The sequence below is a fragment of the Amaranthus tricolor genome, chromosome 13, assembly GCF_026212465.1.
Source record: "Amaranthus tricolor cultivar Red isolate AtriRed21 chromosome 13, ASM2621246v1, whole genome shotgun sequence".
NCBI lineage: Eukaryota > Viridiplantae > Streptophyta > Magnoliopsida > Caryophyllales > Amaranthaceae > Amaranthus > Amaranthus tricolor.
The window spans coordinates 2833020-2851303 of NC_080059.1; the positions used below are offsets into that span (position 1 = coordinate 2833020).

The window sequence follows — 18284 nt, forward strand, 5'->3', positions numbered from 1 at the left end:
TACTACTAATTCACATATCTAAAAAGATGGATTTAGAGCCAAATTTACCGTATTAAACTGGTAAAGGATCTAATTTTATAAGAGCTGATTTGATCGAATTAATGATACAATAAAAGATAGACTTCATCTATATTAATTCTCTAATGGAGGAAAAATAAAATATAATTTAATTTCCCTTCAAACAACTCAAAATAGAACGGAAAAAAAAAACCATTAGTAGAATCTAAAATAACCAATTGGGTATACAAATTACAACATTGCTTCTTTTTTTTAAAAAAAATAAAGCTTGTCTAACCTATGCCACAAGGCATAGGTTAATGAAATATTAATTATTTTTATTTACCAATTTTATTTAAGGATTTTCTTATTTAATTTTTTTTACTTACTTTAATTAATGTATATATAAAATCATTATTCCCAAGAAAATATTTAAGAAAATAAAATAAATTCACAAAAAAATTTAATGCTCTTAACCTATGCGACAACGACATAGCTTAGAAAAAACCAAAAAAATATTACAACTTTGCTGGTACCTGTTACATTTATCAGTAACAAATTAATTTTGAAGAAGCACTATAAAGGCCATTGGCCAAGTTATGTACAAGTCAAATAAATTCACTCAAAATCATGAACTTGAAAATTGAAGTTTTAAATATTAAAAAAATTGTTTCAATGCGCATTTATAATTTGACTTCAAAATAATAGCTAAAAGTTTTCTATTAACCTACATAACTTTTAAGAAATTATTATTCCAATTATTAATGAGGTACCTTATTTTACAAAAGTAATTACTAAAAGTTTTGTATAGATTTGATCTATATTATTATTTTAGTGTTCAGTGTCTATCACCTTTACAATAGCAAATATCATACAATACTATAAAAGTGTTGGAAAATTTCAAATGTCATCTTCTAAAGAAGCATAACAAATGGAAAAATATTATTGGGTGTGAAAATATTACATGACATATTGATAATATTGAATCTAAAATATTATACTACTCCTATTATTTTTGAGTCTAAAATATATACATTTCAAACATAAATACATTTATTATAAAAGTATAGGGCATCTTTGTAATTGATAATATTGAATCCAAAATATTATACTACTCCTATTATTTTTGAGTCTAAAATATATACATTTCAAACATAAATACATTTATTATAAAAGTATAGGGCATCTTTGTAATTGATAATATTGAATCTAAAATATTATACTACTATTATTTTTGATAAATCTTTAAAATTTAGGTACTTTTGAAATATTTATAATGAATTATTTCTATACCGATCGTGCTCTCACTGAAACTGAGTTCTGGATCCGCCACTGATTGTACTTGTCAAGTAAAAATATTTACATTTTAATACCTTTTAAGATTAATGCAAGTTAAAATAGTGTGGATCAAGTTCATAAAAGAAATTCTCAAATAATTATGAATCTAGTTATATACTTCATAATACTTAAAATCCTAAATAGTGTGAATCAAGTTCGTAATAGTTATGAATTTAAAAGGAGGAGTAATTAAGTAGAACATCTAAATTAGGAATATTTCTTAAAGCTAATATAATGTTGCTCCGAGTTTTCTTCTTTGTCAAGCGCATAGAATCTGTTGTTGCAAAAGGTTTGCTGGAACTAATTATGATAACTTGGGAATATTGTAGGAGAGAATATAGTTGATATTTTTTTATTTGACACGGAAGGCCTTCAATTATTAGAATAACAGTTGGTCTCTTGAGATATCAAATTCAACGTATTAAAGTTTAATTAAATTAAAAAATAATAATAGGTTCATCAAATTAGGGATGGTATCTCAAAAAAATCGTCTTTCACAAGAATTTGTGTTCGAATAATTATTTGTAACTCATATTTTGTAATAATTCTCCTTAATTATACTTAAGTGTGCAACGAAAAACCTTCAACTACTAGTATACTAGTGTAAATGAAAAGTCTTCAACTATTAAAATAATTTTGGCGCAAAAAAAAAATATATATTCATTGTTTCAACCTTATATTCCCTCTTATTATTCATATGCGTTTATTATTTTAATCGTACAAAGAAAGTTTCTTAAAGAAGTATTCTTTTTGTATTTGGTTTTTTAGAAGTATATGGTTTCATTAAAGGGTGTTTTATTTCTTATAATTTATCCACGTAATTTGCTAAATAGACCAATTTAAAGAACTATTTATATGTCCTTTGAGATTGTTTATTAAGGATAACACAAAAATAAAAATAATTAATAATTTAATTTTTTTAATGGGGTGTTATTGATGGAGTGATGTCTTTTAATTAGTGGGCTATTTATTGATAAATGTTTGAGATACAAGACTTGATCGATTGAAATTGAAACCACTTGTGTTTAATTTATGGCTTTCCTTTCATATAGAAAAGAAACGTTTAATCTAACACTAACATGTGCCTCCCATAAGTTATTGTGGACTACTCGTATCATTAGACCCAAACTCAAGGGCTACAAACAAAAGTAGATTTATTTTATAAGTATTTTTATTTTACAAAAATAATAAATTTACTTTAATTATCTAATTAAATAATAGCTATAATAATCTTGGAATATGTCACTCACATAATAGTATCTTGAACTTTCCAAACGAAATATATTAAAGATTTTATCATTTAGACTTAGTGGGTAACTACAAAAAGTTGAAAAGAAAATTATTATTTTTTAATTGTAGCTAGCAATTGGCTGAGATAAGGGAGTGAATAACAAGGTGAAAATTAAATTTAAGATTTTTTTTGAAAAGTGTTATTTGCTCTCCAATTGATATTTACTAGAAAATTTTTACTTTTTCCCTTTAATAATACTAATTTTTAATTAATCATAAATAATACAAATTTTAATAATCTTAAAGTGATCATTTATAAGTTATAACTTTAAAGTAAACAATTAAAGAATCTTAGTTACTAATGTAAATAAATGTAGGAAAATTATCAATGGTACCTCTAAGTTTTTGCAACTTTACGAATGGTACCCTTATGTTTTTTCGAATATCAATGGTACCCTCGTGTATTTGAGCGTTTTACAACCGTAACCTTTTCTAATTTTTCCATCCAAAATTGTCCAAAACCACTAACTTTTTCTTTTTCTTTTATTTTTCAATTTAAAACATTAAAAAAAATAAAAGAAAAAGAAAAAGGTTAATGGTTTTTGATGATTTTGGACGAAAAAAATTAGAAAAGATTACGATTGTAAGACGCTCAATAACACGAGAATACCATTGATAATCAAAAAAACTTAAAAATGTCATTCATAAAGTGCAAAAATTTAATGATACCATTAATAATTTTCCATAAATCTAAAACTGATGAAAGCAAAGTATATAATACCCAACGATGGGCCATGACCCAATGCAAGATGCAAAAGAGGTTGCAAGGACTAGTATAGTAACTGGGTCATAAACGTTTTCAATTTTATTTGTGACAGATTAATAAATTGAGCAACTCCGAAAGACCTTTCATAGTGAAACAAGTTCACATAAATATAAATACTAAAAATTAAGTTATTTTTATGAGAGATTTTTTTTGATGAAATCGTTCATATGATCTCAAATAAGGAACTCATATTCTCATAGTGAGACTGTTTAAATATGTACAAAATAAGGAACTGTTTATCTCATGTGAGAGATGTGTCTCTCAGTGAGACTGTCTCATAAAACAATTATGTACAAAATTTGAAAATTGAGTGTTTAAATATCAATAGTGTTAATTTTAGCATTCAAAATACAACAAAAATCTTGTATAAGATTGTTTCATTATAAGACGAGCCCATATAATTAGCTTATTTTTCTAATTGATGAATTTAAGATTCTAAGTAATCAATTTGAGGTATAATTAACGACATTCCTTTTTGTTCTCTCTTAAGAGGGAATATGAATATCGATCATCCGTTATCTTTTTCAATCCACATCTTATTTTCCAACAAAATTAATGAATTGATAAGTATGATAATTAACTATAAGTATGACTATGCCAATTTAACTATTTGTGATTCGGTTAATATAAAACGCAATTAATTTTACATATGTTTTTCTTTGTGATTAATTTTACATTTACAATGAGAATAAGAATAAAATTCATATTGAAACTGATTAATGAATAATATTAATAAATTATGGAGAATAAATAGGAATATCATAACATAGTTGAATTATTTGGAAATAACAAAAGTACAACACGCGAATAAAATTGGTTGATAAAGCATTAAGATTTAGCATTATTATTTGGAAACAAGATATCGACATTTAAACATTGTGATATTCTCACAATAATTTGAAAATTCATTAGTTTTTTTTTTTTATTTTTAATTTACATGCACGTTTGGAATGATAGAGGAATCAAAACATAATAAAATATTTACATTTTACTTGGAATTTGGAAATATTTTGGCACCTCATTTATATCTCGTCAAAAAATAATTCATACACCTTCTGTTACTACTTTCTAAATAATGTTCTCATTTGACATTTTAAACTATTCTATTTATTATTATTATTCTTGTAATATATTTTTATATTTGCATCCAATTGTTTTAATTAACCCTTATCTTAAAATAATGTTCTTACAGTTTTTGAAATCTCATTTTCTTATTCTTCTAGTTCTTATATGTTTTCCAGTTACAATTAAAATCAATATTCTATATGTGTTTTTTGTTTGTTTACTTTATGTTTTTTCATTTTAGAAGAGAGAAATTTAAATAGATTTTTGAAGTATATATTGGTGATCAAATAATTCACGTGGGATCTTATTAGATTCGTCTTGATGAAAATTTTTTAATATATAATTTTTACAATTTTTCATTTATGGTGCGGATTAGAGATATGAAATCTCATTTATTTAAAGTGGGCAAACAAAAAGAAAGCGATCGATTATAAAATATTAATCCACAAGAAATCATACATTTATTTAATCAATTTTCATTTTATTATATTTATGTGATTTCTACATGTTCTCCATTTATAATTAACATTGCTAGATTATAACAAGTATGTATTTTATATAGCAGTTACTTGTATAGCAGTTATTTAATATAGCAGTTATTTTAAGAAAACCTAAGTAGTACTCCTGTATATATATTCATCCTCATTATTGAATGATATAACACAGAAAATAAAAACCCAAAATTAGTGTTAAACCAGAAATCAAACATCAATATAATATTTTTACTATCTATTTTATCACTATTCCAATCACAAAAATCTCAAATTTTTAATTCCCATAAACATCCTTATGGAACAAAATTTAAAAATTAAAAGTGCATAATTCTTTATCTAAAAAATAAGTAATTTAATGGATGAAGCCACTAAAAACCTACAATTACATTATTGAATAAAGCACCCCTTACACCTTACACCTTACACCATTACACATCTTTGTTTTCCCTCCATATTTACAAAAAAGTTATAATCTGTGTTTTATATTAAGATTTAAAATAATAATGAGTATATTAATAAATTATCTTTACTTTAAAATTAATCTAAAATTCAATAATACTATTTATCATCAATCATTCCCCTGTTTGTCCCCCATTCCCCTGTTTTTAAAGAATAAAGGAATAGAGTATCCATAATTGAAACTCTGTTTATCCCCTGTTTTCAAAACAGAGGTACTCTGTTTTTCCTTTTCTTCCATCAAGAACAACTTAATAATAATTGTTCCAAATAATCATTACCTAAATCTTCAAAAACCACCATTGTTGAAGAAGAAGAAGAACCTTCATTCTTTTCTTTTCTTTCCCTCTTTTTACCATTTACACCCATTGATTTCTTCCTCATCAAATGCTTCTTTTTCAATGCAATTACAGGGGAATCAGAACAAACTCCATCCTCGTCTTCTTCTTCTCCATTTTCCCTCTTCATATCCTTTAATGATTCCCTTACAACTTCTACAGGGAAGTTAAGCACAGCCGTGGGCCCCCTCATCGCAAACGCCGCCTGATCATAAGCTAAGGCGGCGGCTTCGGGACTATCAAAAGTTCCGAGCCAAACTCGAACGCCATTTCGAGTTGAGTCGCGGATTTCCGCGGCATACTTCCCCCACGGCCGTCTCCTCACCCCTCTATAACTCTTCTTACCACTGTCTGTATTTTCGGACGTTGAAGAAGAGTTAGTTGATGCAGGGGAAGCAGGGTCTGTTTTGACCCTGCTTTCCGTATACATATTTTGTTCAGATAACATGTTAAAAAGAGCTATCTCATCAGAATCGTTTATATTAAACGGAAGTTGAGGTAACTCGTTTAATGATCCAGGGGAGAAGGAGGATTCCGACTCCACTGGAGTCATTTGAGGGTGGTGGTAGTAGGAGCAGTAGTTTTGAGGTTCGTATAATGACATACATGAATAGAAGGAAGTATTCATATTGGTGTTAGGAAGTTAAAAGAAAAATATTTAAATGAAAATTTTTGGTTCACATTACAACTCTATTTATAGTAATTAAAATTTTTAACCAATAATATGACAATATCCATTAGAAATAAAATAAAATAATAATTATATAATAATGTCAAAACAGGGGTTTACTAGATTTCCAATGATGTGAAATCTATGAAGATGACATATTCCGAATTATGGGCAAAGGAGGATGTCCTAGATTAAATAGTATAAAACTATGGAAATATGATAAGAAAACTAAACATTTTTTTATGTAGAAGATTGATCTATTGTTTTTTTTTTTAAAAAAAATTTAGATTGATTTGTTGTTAATCCTATAGCTTTGTTTGGTAGATAGGATTCATTCGGGTCATTGGGTTGATTATGACTTAGATTTTTCACTTTAATTTGAAATCTAATCATGTGTTGACATTAGTTTTAAATTCTTTTTGAAGTCGAGTAAGAGTCAACTTCGATTACAAGCTAGGTAAATATGGTCGTCGAGTCTATTTTGGACATTTATAATTTCATAGAATTACTTTTTTTTTAGTTCATTCCCTAAAATTTATTTTATTTCTATTTTTAGTTGCAATTTACACTTTTTTCTTAATTCTAATCCATATATTTAATTTATTTTATTTATTTATTCTTAAATATCTTTCACTTTCTCATTATATATATATATATATATATATATATATATATATATATATATATATATATATATATATATATTAACAACTTTTACTCATTTTTTCTGGATTTTGGTCTTTTGGATCTTTCTCGAATCGAAAGATTTTTTTGACCGTATTCTTTTTTATGGGTATAAATTGTCGCTTTTCGTTATCTCAAAAAAAGTTGTCGCTTTTATTCTTTCTTCAGACTCTAATCATAATACTGTATAAGAGAAATACACTGAATAAGATAATGATTAAGAATTTTTTTGATTTTCATTTTATTTGTAACTGGTTCTAATTCTACCATACAAGATGAGTATTTCTTAGTGAGGTGTTGACATGAAACCAACTCTGGTGTAGGGCCGGAATGGGTCGTTAAGCACGTGAGTCAAAGGACTGGCCCGGCGGCGTGGTCAAGGTAGGATAGCGTTCAAGGTGATGTAATTTTTTGCTTTAATAAATGGGATTAATTAAATAATCTTATGTTTGTTTTGTTTAACCTGAAATTTGGAATTGGTGATTATTATTTCCAATGGGCGTATATGTGCACGGTTGTATTTGATCAAGACTGTTCATAGTCAAAATACATAGATTGTGAGAAAGTCCTATAAAAGTGTATACTTCGTTCTATATTTCCTCTCGTTTTTTAATTGTATTTCTGGTTTTTCAGCTATTTAATGTATAATTTTATATCATTATCATCATACCCAATGTATCCTACTCATAAAAACTATGGTCAGGGTCTGGGGAGGGAAGAAAGACGACAGCTCATACCAATAGAGGAGAGTGCAGTCAAAGAGTCTCTCGGCTCGAGAAAAGTCTTCAAAAATAGAGAAACCTGCAACGTACTAATAGAATAAATAGAATATGTACAAATAATTAAATCCATAGGAACTGTAATAAATAGAAACAGTAGTTGCTACAAGAAGTGTAGCAACTATTAAAATTCAAAGGAAGTAATATTTTAGTTTGCACCAATTTTAAAACATAATAAAATGGTAAGTATTTTTACTGGACAAGTCCAATCAAATATAATTATTAAGAAATATTTGTTATTATTAGATGGCTAAACATTAAAATAGTTTGGACTAAATCTATACTAGACTTTTTACTATTATAAAAATTATTTTAGTAATTTGCAGTAGTAGAACAAGAGAAAAAGACAATGATTTATGCTTTCTCCATTTCTTTTTAAACGTCCTATTTGGTTTTTGAACGCTATTCATTATTCACTCTCAATTTGTATTTCATTCTTAATCTATAAGTTAAAACATAGTCAAATGAAATCTTTTTTGATTCGTCACAACTTAAGGTTTATTAATATTAAGTTTTTATAATTTTTAATTATGCACAATTAGAGATATTAAGGATAGTATAAGTGCATTGACAAACATATCCAAACCAAATGAGACATTTAAGATTACTGAACACAAAGTTTTTTATAAAAAAATAAATAAACACAAAGTAAATTTGAGTTTGAGATTAAATTAAAAGTTAGAATTTAAGGTTACTAAAAAATAAAACATAGAAGAAATAAAGAGACAAACCCATAACAAAAATTATACTTCTAGCAAATCAAACCAATAAAACTTTTTGTTGCTCCCAATTCTATGTACGAATGTGAAAGTAGCTTTTAATATAACAAAGTAGATTAATAGTTATTCCTTTTTAATATTCAAAAAATAACTTATTCCGTTGAATTTTATTGTGATCAATTTGCTTAAATATTTTTATTGAATTATTAGAAATGGTGTATAAATATTTTCATTAGAGTATGTATGGTCAGAAATCTTAAATTGTAAATCTTTAAATTTTCAATCTAATAACAAAACTAATCTCAAAAGACAGTTGAAAATCTAAGTATTTCATCAAATTCAAAATAAAGTTAGAAAATATAATTTTTATTTTATGTCGTAATCTTAATTTTTTGACTTTTTCATGTGGTATATAAATTTTTTTGATCCGCATGGTGATTCCAAGCTTTTAATTTTTTCACGTGGTAAAAAGAAGTTAATTTTTTTTTGAATTAAGTATTCATTTCGACTAAATTTTTGAAAAAGTGCTTTTAAGAAGGATTGATATGTTTTGGAAAAGTTAAAAGTTTAAAGTCACCACAAAGATAAAAAACATTTGTCCACCACGTAAAAAGTCAAAAACTCGAAAATATTAGATAAAATTTCCCTTAAAGCGTTTGGAGAAGCTTCTAGAATCATCAAAGAATAAAATTGAGTAAAATCGCCAAGGCTTGTGAACCAAGCATAGCATAGTACTCCTAGTATAATATAAGTAGAAAATAAAATAATGTAAGTGGCATTAGCTTTAGCCTTGTCATAAATATTTTTTGACCATTGAATAAATATAATAAATATTTTGACTGAGGAAGTCATAAATACTTTCTCCCTCTAAACTTAATAATTTATGTATAGAATGAGGAAGTCTATAAACTCTAAAGATCAACTCCAACAACTTGTATTAAAAGATCAAAGATGTGTTTAAGGAATAGGCGAAAACTCAACACGAGGAATGGTTTAGGTTTGAAGACCCTATTAAACTTGGTCAAGATTTGGCTTTGAGTTTAATTTTTGATACTTAATAATTTTAATTTATGTCAATTTTTTATAATTTCAGATTATGTGTAATTAAAAATATTATAAATTATATTAGTGCTATAGATAACGTACAAAAATATATAAAACACAAGATATAAAGAGGGTATGTTCTTCGATTAAGTCATGTACTCTATTTTTTTAACTAATGGTTGTAGCATCATGTTATGTTATACTACGATCACAATGAGACGGTCATGTGACTTTCCAATCCAACTAAAAATTTAAGCTAATGATTATGTTAGTTTTTTAAATTTATTTTTTTTATTACTAGATAAATTGTGGAAAGGAGAAGAGTTAAGCGATAATAAAAAAAAGTGATACATACTTTTCACAGAGACAATAATAAAAATAATATTGAAATCATGATCTCTTAAGTCCACACGTACATGTAAATTAGAAATGATCAGCTTATAATATATACTTTAACATAAATTAAACAAAATTATAAACAAGGAGTTCTTTAAAAGGGAACAAAGAATACAATATTTTACATGTTGTATTTCTTTAGAACTATCAGTCAATAATTTTTACTACTTAAGGAGGGGCCATAATTCCACTAATCTTCCCGTTTTAGTACTTAAAGCCAGTGTTTTTAGATTGTAGCACACACCAAATTGACCTAATTGAGTTAAATATTCAAATCAAATTAACTAAAACGTCTATTTAGAAAAAACACTTATTTTTAAATTTGAGTTTTTAATATGAAACTGTCTCATAATAAGATGGTCTATTATAAAATTTTCTCCATTAGAATGAATTAAATGTAATTTGGCTAATGAATATAACGAGTTTTTTTAGTTATTAGGATGGAAAACTTTTCTGTTTATTAATAGTATTTGATTGCTATCCACTTTTCAATCTGTGTATTAAAAAAAAATAGTTTAGATTGTTTTATTAACTCTTAAAACAAAAAAAAAATACAATATATTCAATAACATCACTAATTATATTTTTAATTTAACAAGTAACAACATTTTCATGGCTAAACGGACCACTATTTAAAATGGGAAAAAAAAAAAAAAGGAAAAACATAATTCCGTCAATGTCGTAGAGCCTAGAGTTGATGATGTAACACAGTAGAAAAGGAAATAGAAGGCCTAAATACAATGGATTTACGGGCCAAGACAAATTGAATGGGGATTCTGGTCACTCGTGTCATGACCCACACCAGTGATGGGTCACGTGACCTTTGAAAAACGTGGAAATGATTGCAACAGTTTTGTGTTTACTTTTTATAAAACTAATAAAAGGAGATAATATAGTAAGTAAAAATAACCCGATTCTTATTTGTCGCCATCCTTTTCATTTTATCGTCACCCTCTCCTAATGAAATTACGAATTTGCCCCTGATCTTTAAAAATTTACAAATTTGCCATTGAGTTAATAACTTTTCATTTTCATTTTTTTTAATTTTTTTTTTAATAAAAATAATAATAATAAAAAAAATTAAAAAAAAAAAAATACCAATCACACAAAACGTGCGACTTCTTTGTGCGTCTGGTATTTTTTTTTTTTTATTATTATTATTAATTTTATTATTATTATTATTATTATTATTATTATTATTATTATTATTATTACGGTTATTATTATTATTATAACGGTTATTATTATTACGGTTATTAATAATAATAATAATAATAATAAAATTAAAAAAAAATACCAGTCGCACAAACCAGTCGCACAAAACAGTCGCACGTTTTGTGCGACTTGTATTTTTTTTAATTTTTTTTTTATTATTATTAATTTTATTATTATTATTATTATTAATATTGTGGTTGTTATTATTATTATTATTAAATTATTGTTTTTGTTTTAATTATTATTGTTATAACTGATGTAAGAAAGAAAGCGTAAAATTTTATTACTAGAGGAAACCCAGAATACAAATATTGGCTAGATTATAGAAATTAGAAGTTTATAAATTACTCCAATACAGAAAACCTTAGCCAAAACAAATTTTTTTGGGATGATGCAAAACTAATGCCCAAAACTCCTTTTATAAGGAGAAGAATAACAAGCTTTGTTATTCTTCCGATGTGGGATAATAATAAACATTAATCTTCCAATGTGGGATAATGAAAAACATTAATCTTTCAATGTGGGATAATGACAAACATCAATCTTCCAATGTGGGATTCAAGACATAACCTTACATTAGAAGATTGATGTTTGTCATTATCCCACATTGGAAGATTAATGTTTTTCATTATCCCACACTGGAAGATTAATGTTTATCATTATCCCACATCGGAAGAATAACAAAGGCTTGTTATTCTTCTCCTTATAAAAGGAGTCTTGGGCATTAGTTTTGCATCATCCCAAAAAAATCTGTTTTGGCTAAGGTTTTATGTATTGGAATAATTTATAAACTCTTATTTTCTATAATCTAGCCAATATTTGTATTTTGGGTTTCCTCTAGTAATAAAATTTTTCTCTCCTCTGCCTGTGGACTTAGTCAACACATTGTTGGTGAACCACGTAAATTCTATGTGTTTTGTGTTTGTCAATTTTTATGCTTTCTTTCTTACATCAGTTATAACAATAATAATTAAAACAAAAATAATAATTTAATAATAATAATAATAATAATAACAACAACAATATTAATAATAATAATAATAAAATTAATAATAATAACCGTAATAATAATAATAATAATAAAATTAATAATAATAAAAAAAAAATAAAAAAAAACTACCAGTCGCACAAAACGTGCGACTGCTTTGTGCGATTGTCAGTCGCACGTTTTGTGTGACTGGTATTTTTTTTTTTATTATTATTATTTTTATTATTAATTTTATTATTATTATTATTATTATTATTATTATTAACCGTAATAATAATAACCGTTATAATAATAATAATAACCGTAATAATAATAATAATAATAATAATAATAATAATAATAATAACTATGATAATAATAATAACAATAATAATATAAATAAAAATAATTAAAAAAAATAAAAAAAAAATGAAAATGAAAAGTTATTAACTCAATGGCAAATTTGTAAATTTTTAAAGATCAGGGGCAAATTCGTAATTTCATTAGGAGGGGGGTGGCGATAAAATGAAAAGGGTGGCGACAAATAATAATGCCCTAAAAATAATAGCGTTCTATTTATGAATTAAATTATTGCTTATTTATGATGTGAATTAAAATAAAAATAAAATAAAATAAATGATAAGTAATAATATATGAGAATAAAGACTATATAAATCCGAAAAAAGTTGATATTCATCCCAATTGATAAATTCAATTCTTAAATTTCACCACCCTTTTCATTTTATCGCCACCCCCTTCAAGTAAAATTACGAATTTGCCCCTAAATTTAAAAAATTTACAACTTTGCCATCTCCTTAAAAAAAAATAATAATAATATTTAAAAAAATAAATTAAATATAATAATTTAAACAAAAATGAAAATTTAATAATAATAATAATAATAATAATAATAATAAAAATAAAAAAAATAAAAATTAAATAAAAAATAAAAGTAAAAATAATAATAATAATAACAATAATAATAATAATAACAATAATAATATAAATAAAATTAATAATAATATTTTAAAAAAAACCCAGTCGCAAAAAAACCTCAAGCCAACCGGGGTTCTGTCACGGAAAAAACCGCGGCTGGACCACGGTTTAGTCGCACAATTTCGTGCGACTAAACCATGGTCCAGTCGCGATTTTTTCCGCAACTGAACCTCGGTTGGCTCGCGATTTTTCCTGCGACTGGATTTTTTTTTAAAAATTATTATTAATTTTATTTATATTATTATTGTTATTATTATTATTATTGTTGTTGCTGTTGTTGTTGTTGTTATTATTTTTATTATTATTATTATTATTGTGATTGTTATTATTATTTTTTATTTAAATTATTAATTAACAACTAAATTTTAATTAATATATTATTATTATATTAAAAAATAATTAAACATTCAAATAAATTATTTTAATTCAAAACTAATTATTATAATAACATTATAATAATATAATAATATATTAATATAAAATTAAACTAATTATTATATTATTAATAATATAATAATATATTATTTATAATTCAAAATTCAAATAAAAAAAAAGAAGACAGTCGCAGGAAAAACCGCGAGCCAATCGCACTTGATAACACATTTATCATTTTAAGAACATTAAATTTAAAGAAGAATATAAAAAATTTAATAATAATAATAATACTACTACTACTACTACTACTACTAATAATAATAATAATAATAATAATAATAATAATAATAATAATAATAATAATAATAATAATAATAATAATAATAATAATATTTTAAAAAAATTAAATATAAAAATTTAAAAATAATAATAATAATAATAATAACAACAACAACAACAACAACAACAGTAATAATAATAATAATATAAATGAAATTAATATAAATTTTCCAAAAAAAAATAAAAATGAATCGCCCAGATCTGGGCGATTCATTTTTATTTTTATTATTATTTTTTCGTTTCTTTTTGAATAATTATTATTATTTTTAATTTTATTATTGTTGTTATTATTAATTTATTATTATTATTACTACTGTTATTATTATTAATTTTTTTATATTCTTTTTGAAGAATATAAAAAAGTTAATTATTATTATTTGTTGTTATTAATATTATTATTATTATTATTATAAATAAGAAATTTATAGGAAGTGGTAAAGTTGTAATTTTTAAAAAATCAGAGACTAATTTGTAATTACATAAAAAAAGAGGATGACGATAAAATAAAAAGGAGTGGCGAAGTTTAATAACTCCCGTAGACAATTCAGTCGTTCAACTTTAGAAAAGTCTTGGAATCAAATATTGACTGATTACCAGTCTACCACACGTGTGCCAGCATTGATTACAAAAACTACAAAAACTACATCCGTCTTTTTTTATCGCCTACAAAATTTAGGTATGAAATTGATCATTTCACAATGTTGGCATCATTTATCACTTAAATTTTTTTATATATTGTAGATAATACTTTTAAAAAATATTATTAATTAAAATTTGATTTGAATCGTTTAATCTTATATTTTTATGATATTAATCTTTTATAGTTCAATATATAAATAATCAAAATAATAAATTGCGTAAAAAGTCAAATATAACAAGTATAATATAATGAAGATAATATTATTTTTTATAAGTTCGTCAAAAAATTCTTTTTTTTCGTACATAACATTTAAAGCACATGAAAATAAATTGTTTTTTATTGGCTCTTGACTTTCGTCCTTTTAACCCATATTTTCCCTAATAAATTATTAACACCAACAACTTAATTTCAATTTTTCAATATCTCAATAATAGCTAGCTTTTGAAATAGAAAATCACTCAATACTTTTAGTTGATCAAACATATAATGACACTAGCCAAGAGTCATTGTGAAAAACCCTTATAATATTGACTTAATACAACTAACTTAATAACTAATAAAAACTCAATTTTATTAGCTGATCAAACAAACCAATTAATAAATAAGTCAACTGTAACACCCCATAATTTATTACGTTAATATTGTAACTTTTTTTTAGATAATTTGAAAAAAATAATTTAATATATTTATCGTCGACTAATTAAATTAGCTTTTAAATATATATATTTTTTAATTTCTTTCATTAAAGTAGTCAATGATTATTATTATTATTTTGATTATTAATATTATTATTAAAATAAATCAATGTTAGTATGGACTAGGGTTATTTTTAGATCTTGTAGATAATATACACAAGTAGTATGAGTGGGGTTTTTAAATTTAGAAGCAAACACCCCTCACTTTTTTTTTTTTTTTCTCATCTTCTATAACCTCCCTTTACTCTTCTCCTTCCTCCATCTCCCTCCCTCACAACACCAAATCACCACCATCACAACCAGTGGTTGCCGCGACCAGCGCCACCAGAAGCCACCACTGGCCGGTGGCTGTCCCCCACGCACCCCTTCTCTCTCATTCATTTTTGTGAGCTTTTTCATCCTCATTTTAAATTAGTGCTTTTAATCTTTAAAGTTTTGGGTATATTTATGAATGTTAGTTTAAATTAATTTATATCTTGCTAGAATTTGTAATTGGTAAGTGTTAGAGGTGAGATTTGAAAATGAATAAGTTAGGGTTTGTGTTGGGGATGAAATTGAAGGTAGTATGCTTTTATGTATTTTGGTGATTTTGTAATATTGGCACAAATTTATAGAAGCTTTTGATAAGTATTATTTTTGATTAATAATGGTGGTTTTAATGATTAAAAATAGTTAAAATATTTGGTCACTTTTAATAATTAAATATAAATTAATTATGCTAATGGTGGTGAATGTGAGTATTGTTGTTGATTTTGTGGTGATAACAAGTACTAATAAAGAATTATTGTATAAAATTGCTAATAAAGAATTTTTGAATCATGTGTCGCTAGCGATGATTAAGTGTTCTCATTGTTAATTATGGGTACATGGTTGATGTTTAATTGTTGTGGTTAGTATTAAATTGTTGCCTAACTAATTCCTTAATATGGTTATGAGATGTCTAGCCTACTAATTGCTTTGTTCTTATACTTTGTCACCTCAAACCTTGAGGAATGGAACAAATTTGATTGAAAATCATTACCATTATTCTTTGAAACAGAGTGTAATACACTACATTATACTAATAAAGACCACATAGTCTTGTTTTATTGTAAAAGTGTATAAATTGAATCTTTTCCCCTTGAACATGCCTTGTTTTAGAATTTAATGGAAACTAATGTTATAGTTAGATTGATTGATGACATTGTTTGTGAGTAAACATGTTGTGTGTATGATTAGATTGCATATTCATATGAGTTGTGGCTTGTAAGGATCGAAGTAGGGTACTTCGTAGAGCAAGTAGCTCCTAAATGAAGTCAAGTAGACTTACTATTCTTACTTTAAACGTGTATAGGTGCCCGGTTCATAAGAGGGCCGTAACAACCTCTTTCGGAGTGATTTTTGTGACCTTTTATCTTGTAGTTGTAGGTAAGTACACGCAGTAGCTAACTCTTACATGCATCTTGAATATGTTTTCTTTGCATAACAATGTTATATGAGTTATGTTGACTATGATTTGCTATTAAACATTATTAAATTATTGTTTCAAGTGTGGATCGGCTTGTAGAGATGGTAGAGAATGGGTTTCGATGTCGCGAGAGTGGAATGTTGGATTATATGAGATAGAATGGGAATGATTTCTTATTGATAAGTTTTAAATTATGTTTTATGAATGGGAATGAGTTCCTTATTGATGAGATATTAAGTTGGTTGTTTATTGTGACTCCACTGGATTGGTACCCCAGTTGGTTTAGTTCCCGGAGGCATGGATCATCTGTATATGGTCTCTGTACGGGGGTATGATCATACTTTGCCATTGGGCGCCGGCATGTTTGTCACCGTCCTTGGCTGAGGTGTTGCCATGTGAGTCTTGTAAACCCCAATATGGTGGTCTCTTGTCACGTAAGAGAATATATGAAATCAAAGAAGAGAAGGAAAAGGGTGAAGGCATTGAGAAGTTGATACAAATTGATTGTGGGCTTGGTAACACAAGCAAGCTAATCAATTTGGTGAGCTTGTTTAACATATGGGTTTGGATAATCATGCAAGTAAGAGCAAGAACCTTGACTCTTACATGCTGGATGACATTGGGAAACATGGTTTCTAATTTACTTTGAGCCAAATGCGAGCCACATTCTGAACTCAGCAGCAGAATAACAAGTGTGCTCAATGTACAGAGGAGCAAGTCCAGTGGTTGTTTATCAACAAGGGAGAGAACTGGTTCTGGTGTTTACTGATTTTTGTCCACTTATTTGCAAAGTTAAAGGGGCACATGATAAAAATGTGATTGTATCAACTAAAGATACCAAAGGAGCCCACAAAAGGCTGCATACAGGCCATACAGACCACATAGAACAGGGCAAGGCGTCAGAACAGCACAGCAGCAGAACTAGCGACCAGGCCACCTTGCACGACACGTGGAGACCAAAACTGTGCATCCAGGACCTGGGGTATAGTGGAAATAAAATCTTGGTACTTGGATCTAGCCATCAAGGGCCTAGGACTATGCTAACAATCCACGTGGAGTCGTAGAAGCTGAGCTGAAGGAAGGGTGGTCGACAGTTCTCCTGATCAGAATTTGTTTTTTAAGTGTTTTTGTTGCTTTATGTTTTTGTTTTAAGTGTTTTGTAAATGCACGTGTCTTTTTAATGAGGTGTGTGCTAATATAGCCGTTATGTTAGTTGAGAGCTCTATATAAGGAGAGCCTCACTTGTGTATCATACATCTTACGCTTTCTTTTTGATCATTCAATAAGAATATTGAGGTAATTCAGAAAAAGATTTTTCTGTTTCTTCGAAGTTGGAGGCAACTTCATCAAAGGCTACGGAGTATCCTTTGATCCTTGGAGTGTTAAGAGTTGTGGAACAACCTTGATTCTTTAAGGAGACCTTGGACACAAAGTCTGGAAGGCTTTGTACGTGTTTGATTAGTGTGAGTAACTGAGGGAGGATCACAGATCAACCATCATCAGAAAATCAAGAAAGGATTTTTTGGTTCTGTTTGTGATTGTTTAGTGTTCTTTTCATTATTGTTTGTTTATTT

General features: G+C 26.4%; 1 protein-coding gene and 1 long non-coding RNA gene across 2 annotated transcripts; one reads left to right on the plus strand and one right to left on the minus strand.

Annotated features, from left to right (window-relative positions):
• Nucleotides 1-4348: 4348 nt before the first annotated feature.
• On the minus strand, nucleotides 4349-6416 carry LOC130798606 (ethylene-response factor C3). The gene has a single exon (XM_057661664.1). The coding sequence runs from the start codon at nucleotides 6370-6372 to the stop codon at nucleotides 5647-5649; it is 726 nt and encodes a 241-aa protein (XP_057517647.1). The 5' UTR covers nucleotides 6373-6416; the 3' UTR covers nucleotides 4349-5646.
• Nucleotides 6417-15452: 9036 nt separating this feature from the next.
• On the plus strand, nucleotides 15453-18020 carry LOC130798607 (uncharacterized). Its single transcript, XR_009039078.1, has 2 exons — nucleotides 15453-16670; nucleotides 16793-18020. It is a non-coding gene; the product is annotated as an uncharacterized LOC130798607 (long non-coding RNA).
• The last annotated feature ends 264 nt before the right edge of the window (nucleotides 18021-18284 follow it).

Coding starts and splice junctions, on each gene's coding strand:
- LOC130798606 (XM_057661664.1), bottom strand. CDS start 6,372: ATGAATACTTCCTTCTATTCATGTATGTCATTATACGAACCTCAAAAC.